At 27.2% G+C, this 8,871-nt stretch overlaps 1 protein-coding gene across 1 annotated transcript in view; it reads left to right on the top strand.

The window, feature by feature from the left end:
* The first annotated feature begins 4,678 nt into the window (after positions 1 to 4,678).
* The window catches only part of LOC111639162 (growth hormone secretagogue receptor type 1-like), a 12,658-nt gene continuing 8,465 nt past the window's right edge, over positions 4,679 to 8,871 (top strand). Inside the window, exon 1 of the mRNA XM_023384962.1 lies at positions 4,679 to 5,463. Coding sequence (XP_023240730.1) covers positions 5,070 to 5,463 — 394 coding nt within the window. The 5' untranslated portion in view covers positions 4,679 to 5,069. The remainder of the gene's footprint in view (positions 5,464 to 8,871) is intronic.

The following is an 8,871-nucleotide window of genomic DNA, read 5'->3' as shown; positions in this document are numbered from 1 at the left end:
AATATATAATTATTTATAAAAAAATATACATTTAAAATTTAATTTTTATTTATAAAATTTATCATTTTATAACGATTTAATTCATCAAAGAACATATTGAAGTCAGAGCTCCTTACAGTCGTGTTATATAAGTTAAGTGACCTTTCAACATATAAAAAAATATATTAAAAAGATTTTAATTGCACTTTTAAAAGTTTTAATATAAAATTCTATCGTTAAATTATATTATTTTAATATAAAAATTCCTTTCATATCATCTTTATCATCGTATAACAAATGAGACATGTGACTAGACAAACGATATTTTCTCTGACGACCGGACATAGAAAACTATATTTCTTCTGCCCTATAAAATATTATACTGCTTTTTTTTTTGCTAACATATTTGAGGAAATTATACTTCCTACAAGATAGATGAAACTGTTATTTCGTCCATTGCTTCACTATGAAAAGCACACAAAAAATGACAAATTACTTTATCAGGATGTTAATGAATGAAAAGTATTTCCCTCCTCCCCAAAAAGAATTAAAAATGCAAATTTCTATGCTTTTTTTTAGACAATTTTTTCTATTTTTTGGGGGATGAAATAATCCAAAATTAGCTGAATTAGTCACCATATTTTTGCTTGCAATATTCAGGAAAATATAAGAACGTAGTTATAAGATTAAAGATAATTTACAGCCTTTCGTGTCGTGTCAATAAATGCTTGGCTGTACTTTGATTTTATTAAATAAATTATTAGATTTATTTATTTTATATGACTTTTTTTTAATTAATTTTAATCTAAAAAATATATATTTGTAATTATAATTAAGATATAAGTGATATTATCATTAAGTATACCATTAAAAGTTATCATCTGTTTAATAATAGATAGAGACATTAAGACGTAAATTTATAACTTTTTAAATAAAAATAAACAAAATCTTTCTTTTGTTAATTATAAAAAAAAATGATTTTTAAAATAAATTTTAATAATATTATAAATTTATTTACATTAAAAACTTGGTTAAGTACCCAAAATTATAATGTGATAACCAAGAGCAAAATAATAAATAGGTGATCATTAATATTTTTATTTTTATTTTTCTTAATAAAATACTTTTTAAATTTATAAACAAACACAAATTTTATGTGTTTATTAAGGTTCAGAGAGTGATAATAATCAAAATTCTTTACTAAAGATCTAAGAAAATGCTTTTTGAAAGACAAGGAAAAGCTTCATCAGTTAAAGTGCTTATCTTGCATATGTATAATAATTTTGTAATCTCATGAGTTTTTTTCCTGTATGTGTTATTTAAATCATTCATTTTTCTATATTTTTTCTTACTTTTACTTAATGTTTTCTATAATTACAGACTTAAATTTTTCTTAGATTGCTTATAAATGTTAAATATCCATTCACATAAGAAAAAAGTTTATAATAACAGCACATTAAATTCACAAATTTACAAAAATATTTTCTTTAAAAAAACCTCAATAAAATAAAATATTTTTGAGAAAAAAAATACAAAATATTCTCCATACGAATATATAAAACTACAAAAAATATCCGAGTTTTTCTCAATTGGAATTTTTAAAATAAAAAAAAACACATTAATTTTTTTTATTCGATCCAGAAAAATTTGTTTAAAAACGCTCCGTGTTGGTCCTTTAAAGCTATACTAAAATTTTCTAAACATTATCTCGAATAGTTTTCTAGATATTCATCGAAACGTACTGACATACGTACGGGACGAACATAAAAATACTACTTATATATTAATGGTTAAAGACATTGATCCAGATGGTTCCGATGTAGATTTATAATTGAAAACAAGTAGAATTTATTTTAAATTACTTTTTTTTTTTTTAAAAAAAAAGGAAGATAAAATTTGAATTCTCGATCTTAGTGGCTTCTATTTTGCATATCTGAAATGGGCGTTTATAATCTGGCTTCTCGTTTTGCATATTTAATGTTCAAGAGAATAAAACACGTTTATAGTCACGATAAAACTGACGTAACTGAGGGAGACTAATCACTTTATAATTAGGTTTATTTCGTTTCGTTTCAATTTAATAAATCCTTTGTGACTTTAAAATTTTACTTTCATGGCAATTTTTGGTTTTAACTTCGTTCTTAATGATCTTTAATGTCTCTACACATTTTAAATGCTTCACAAACGTTAAATATACAGTTCTTTTTATCTTTCTATGGCCGTATATACTATTATTTTACCATTAAACCCGAAAGTATCGTGTAATAATCGATGTAATAAATGTTTCTCCTTTAAAATAATTATTCTTAGTAACAAATTGATAAATTATTTACATTTCTATACTCAATTTATTAATATTTTATTTAAAAAAAACGTTCTTCTTTTACATTTTTTTTTCTGGACTTAATTATATTTAATTCTATGTTCACTTTGTTGTAATGATGATCATCTTAAATTACTTAGATGATTTGTAGTTTGTAGTCATTTATTATGATGATGATTAATTATAACAAACTGCAAATATCATAACCATCATTATCATTATTACTATTATCAAATCATCATTATCATCATCAAAAGCGAACAGATAGTTCACACGTTTCAACATCTTTTTTTATAAGAACGAGGACAAATTGACTTAAATTTATCATCATCATCATCATCTAATTTGTTTTACATTATTGCATGTATATAGTATTATTNACTATTAATAAATCATCATTATCATCATCAAAAGCGAACAGATAGTTCACACGTTTCAACATCTTTTTTTATAAGAACGAGGACAAATTGACTTAAATTTATCATCATCATCATCATCTAATTTGTTTTACATTATTGCATGTATATAGTATTATTTATCATCATATTTATTTTATAGCCTTTTAAAGAGCGAATTTGTTTAATTTATCGTCTTCACATTTTCATATTTTCTATTTTTTTTTTTAAGTATACAAGAATCATCGTCAATTCTATTATGCATTCTTACAGGTTTATAATTAATTCACATTTATCATCAGCATCTCCATCATAAAATATATAATTGCATCATTAAATGTATTTTGAATTATCAACATAAAATATTCTTCATAACCTTTACAGGTAAGCTATAAGAGGTTTCTCTTTTATAGTCAGCATCATCATCAAATCGATTTCGCATCCATTTTATCTGTACGATTGCTTCTTATTTGCTATCATCATCCTCATCAAACGTCTTTCTTAATTGTCCAGATGCACAGATAATTGATTTATTTGCATTTAAATTAATAAATTATTTATATATTTTTTTTCATTATTTTTAAATAAATAAATATTAATTATATATATNATTTTGATATTTTGATCTTTGACCTTTTAAGTTAAAATTGTCTTGACCTTTAATCTTTTATACTGCAATTCATATTATATATTTATTTATTTATTTATGAAATTAATTATTACTAAAAATAGAAGTTATTATTTTTATATCCTTTTTTCAAATAAATTGCTTTCAGATAAGGTACTACTTCTAATAAATATATCTTAATCCTTATTAATTTATATAGAGAAGAGGAAGAGTTGCACCTGTAAATACTTTTCCACATCTCGTACGGGAAGAGAGAGAGAGAGAAAGACTGTATTTACAGGTGAAAATCTCACAGGTATCTACATCCAACACATGATAAACGTTTACACTGTGTTACATAGACCTATACACACACACACACGACACTCGAATCGATGTTATTAAACCGTGAAGAGAGGAAAGAGGAAATTAATTTTAATAAAATATTCTTCTTAAGGAAAAAAAAAATTAAATTTCCAACGAATTTAGTACGAAAATTGACCGCAAGAAAGACGAAGCGCTGAGGTAGTAACTGTTGCATCTCCTCCTCCAATAGTCGAAAAATATAGCATACTAAAAATAGAATCCTGTAGTCGCTACGAAGTACAGCTGGATTCGCTTCCATCTATCACAACGTAAGTGCTTGGAGTTGGGAAAAGATTACTTCTCACATCCCCAAACCAATTGATCTAGGACCTATACTCCCCCTTTTTTTAAACAAGTACAAAAAAAAATTCACGTCCAATCTACACGTCATAAAGATTACGACACGCAGAATAGTTTATTTTTTTTAATACATTTTTAAAAATCTCCCCAATTGTATCTAACGTTGTGTGTATCGATTGATAATGATTAATTTTCCAAGCTCTTTCAACGTATGTGTGTACTTTACACCAGATTTTACAGTGCTCTGGAGGTTTTCTTTGTTGAAAATTGGTGTTAATTAAATTAAAAATGAAATATTTTGATAGTTTGAGCCGAATTGATCGATATTATTATTATGTTTTCATTGATAGGCTTTCTAGGAATCGTAACGAAGGCTGCTGGTGCCAGCACAGAGCCGGTGTCAATGTCCTGATTGACAAGCTTTGCCTTCAGTCTACAGGTGTGTGTGCGTATGTATGGTCTCTGTTTCTCTTTCTCTCTCTGTGTATATGTGTTGTGTGTGCTTGTGTGTGAGTGGTATGTGTGTGCGCACGGGCGCGCGTGCATGGCAACCGAGCAACTTTATTTTTCCTTTGCCTACCTGGCGTATCCTTAATTGAAATGCCGGTTATCTTGACGGAAAGACGAACACACAATCCCGCTAGGATCTTGGTAACGCTTGCCCGGGATTGCTTGACGTCATACGTCGATCACCCGATTGGGCAGAGAAGCTAGCAAAGGTGTGACGTCACGTCCTGGGGTCGATTTGGCTTCCAACCGACCCGGAGATGTTTATACTGTTTGGTTGGTATACTTTGGCGACGCCAGTCGGCCAGTAGGTGGATCGTATTTGACGATGGGTGCGTGGGAGGATTGACACATACCACGTGCTCGCTAGTATGAATGAAGAAGTCTTATATAAACACGTGCGATACCTGTCCATAGTAAAAGGCGTTAAAGGTGAGTCATGTCAGCCGACATCTGAAAATTAAACACCCGGAGGCTAACTACATACATCAGTTATCATGGAAGGGGTTAGAAAAAAGTTATACGAATTAAAATTTCTATACGGTACTCGTTACTTTAACTTTTATTTCAATCTAAAGCGCATCAATCACAGATGAACCACACTAGTAAATTTGGAAATGGTGTGATGGACAATGCTTATCAAGAGTGTGACAATCTTACATTCGAGGGTAATCGAACCCTCTTAGGATTTTCACAACCAGTTAGATGTAAATTGGACGGACAGACAAGCAGCAATCACTTAGAATTTCCATCTTATATACAAATGACTGCAACTATTTTCTGCGCTGTTATTCTCACCCTGGGAACTGCTGGTAACATATTAGTGCCTATTGTCGTTTGTAGAACTAAAGAACTTAGAAATTCTACTAATTTTTTTCTCACTAATTTAAGTGTGGCTGATCTTTTAGTTCTTGTAGTGTGTATGCCTACAGTACTCATAGAATTGCATTCGAAACCGGAAGTTTGGTTACTCGGTGAAATTATGTGTAAGTATTTCCCTTTTTTTTCCCTATTAAATACAGCATTAAAAACAATAATTTTCTTTTGATTAAAGGAAGCCAAAACAACTTTTTATTGTTTTTAAGATAAAGCATCGAATGATAAAATGTTTAATAAATATTATTTATATACATTTGAACTTTATCTTATCTCTTTATTAAAAAAAATATGTGACATAAACAAGTAGAATGTACATGTAAATTTTTATTTACAATATATATTTTTAATGGATACGATTCTTAATTACAAACATTTTATTGTTTACAGCGTATATATATATTTTTTTTTTCAGTTATATGCGTATTTATAATGCATAGTCGGGAGTATTTTGCATTAGTATGCGCCCTAAATGCATATTTATATTCAAAGTATATATTTTACAGCTCCTATTTTATAGGAATAAGCATTTTTAGTACTCGTGTTTTTACAAAAATACGTTTTTTTTTAGTGTGAATACATTAAAGAATATGTGTTTTTGAGCGCCCATTTAAGGTATGCGCTAATTCTGGGCGCAAATTTTACAGGAATATGTAACTTTAGAGAGAGCACATTTAAAGAATTTTCTAGTTTACAGTGTATATTTTATAAGAATATGAATTTTTAAACTTCTTATTTTACAGCAATGTACTATTTTATAAAGTACATTTAGAAAGTATACTAGTTTTCAGTTCATAATTTAGAGGAATACGCATTTTTAGAACACAAATTTTATAATAATATACATTCTTAGAGCTCCTATTTCACATGAATATACTTTTTTTAGAGGGTATTTAGAGATTTTTACTAATTTAGAGTGTATATTTTGCAGGGATATTATTCATTTTTAGAGCGCCTAACTCGGAGTAATAAGCATCTTTAGAGCATACGTCTTACAGAAATATACGTAGTTTAATATAGGTTAAATGACAAATAAATAAATAATTAAATAAATTTTTATTAAATAATAATAATAATAATAAACATATACATTTACTGTTATTTCCGACTTTACTTTTATATATATTACAGTCATAAATCTAAGACCTTTTAAAAGTATCTATGACTCCGGGTTATAAAATAGTGTTCGAGTTAGAAGGCTTAAGGCTAAAACTATTTTAAAAAAGTATATATAATAGAATTTAAACAGTTATTTTATATTTATTATATAATTTATTTCAAACTTTACTCGTAAGAAGTTATTTTTAGTACGCTTCCATCTCCCACTCTCTCTCTCTCTCTCTCTTTCTCTTCCTCCTCCCTCTCTTATCAACTTTTATATTGAAAATAGTGTTAGAATCGAATGTAAGATTATCATAGGGGTGATCGGCAATGACGTCACAGAATCCACGACACTTAAAAGAAAAGTGGGGTGCTTTTGACAGACAGATAAACAAACATGTTGTAACGTTAAAATGTGGGACAGAAGTCTTTATGTCAGTGACTTCTACGGCATCTTTCATATAGGAAGAGAATTGTTTAGATTCATTTTAAATGGCAACACGTTTCTCTCGAAACAATGTTTATATTGACGTCACTAGAAACAGGTTTACAACTTATAACCCATAAATTAGCATTAAACCAAGCACTTGACGTCAAACAACTGTTACTAATTGATGTTTACATTCACTTTTTTTTTTTCTTTCTTTACTAAATAAAATTAATTAATTATAACTTTTACAATCTGTTCGTTTGTCTGTACGTATTCAATATTTACACACACACACAAAAAAAAATCTATAACTTAAACAGCGTTAAGAACAGATATTTTTCCTTGTAATTAATAATTAATTAGCAATTTTTAATGTTTATTGTGGCTATTAAGTGATTAACATTTAACTGATAAATATAAATGGATTTTTATAACGAATTCATTCATTAGATTATTATAGAGTAAAGGATATTCTAACGTTATACAATTGTATTTTTATTTAACGTATATATATATATATATAATAATTAAATAATAAATTAAAATATAAGTTGTTACTGTAATTGTATATATAACTATAGTTTATTATAACGTAACTGTAATTAATATGGTCTACTGTATTTTAATTATAACTAGTACACTGTAGTGCTGCATTTTAACTGTAGTTGTAATTGTAGTATTGTATTTTTAACTACAAATATAGCAGGAGTAAGTAAGCAACTNTTGCACTTTTAAAAGTTTTAATATAAAATTCTATCGTTAAATTATATTATTTTAATATAAAAATTCCTTTCATATCATCTTTATCATCGTATAACAAATGAGACATGTGACTAGACAAACGATATTTTCTCTGACGACCGGACATAGAAAACTATATTTCTTCTGCCCTATAAAATATTATACTGCTTTTTTTTTTGCTAACATATTTGAGGAAATTATACTTCCTACAAGATAGATGAAACTGTTATTTCGTCCATTGCTTCACTATGAAAAGCACACAAAAAATGACAAATTACTTTATCAGGATGTTAATGAATGAAAAGTATTTCCCTCCTCCCCAAAAAGAATTAAAAATGCAAATTTCTATGCTTTTTTTTAGACAATTTTTTCTATTTTTTGGGGGATGAAATAATCCAAAATTAGCTGAATTAGTCACCATATTTTTGCTTGCAATATTCAGGAAAATATAAGAACGTAGTTATAAGATTAAAGATAATTTACAGCCTTTCGTGTCGTGTCAATAAATGCTTGGCTGTACTTTGATTTTATTAAATAAATTCTTAGATTTATTTATTTTATATGACTTTTTTTTAATTAATTTTAATCTAAAAAATATATATTTAATTATAACTAGTACACTGTAGTGCTGCATTTTAACTGTAGTTGTAATTGTAGTATTGTATTTTTAACTACAAATATAGCAGGAGTAAGTAAGCAACTGTCTTCACAAATTCGGGCTAAACAATGGAAAAATTTCCTATATATACAGTGAAATTTACTAATGAAAACATTACCAAAATATCCCCTAATACTTCCATGCCAGTAATTATAACTACAGTAAGGGCCATTGAAAAAGGAACTGCGAAATAAGAGGCAAAAGACGTAAAAGCGAAAGACAATCGGGAAGAATAAGAGAAGTTTATTATTAGTTAAAAAAGTAAAGTAATAAAAAAAAAAAAGATTAAATCTGCCGAAATATATTATTGTATTATTCAATGAATGATAAAGAGTTAAAAAATCTACCTTTTGAAATGACAGGTCACGTGTCAGAACACTGAAACAACAGCAGATGTTTCTAGGAAAACATACCGGTAATACAGTCAATAGAGAGCACAGACCTCTAACCATACACCCAAATAAATCTATTCTTTAATAACGATTTTTACAAACATTTCTAATCATTTATTCAAAAAATAAAATAAAATATAAATTATTTTAAAAATTTTTAAATGAATTTTACAAAAAAAAAAAAAAAAAAAAAAAT

This window comes from Centruroides sculpturatus, unplaced genomic scaffold, assembly GCF_000671375.1.
Source record: "Centruroides sculpturatus isolate CEXI.00-Female unplaced genomic scaffold, Cexi_2.0 scaffold1206, whole genome shotgun sequence".
NCBI lineage: Eukaryota > Metazoa > Arthropoda > Arachnida > Scorpiones > Buthidae > Centruroides > Centruroides sculpturatus.
Note: the sequence above shows the minus strand (reverse complement) of the source record. Positions and strands in the feature narration are given on the sequence as shown.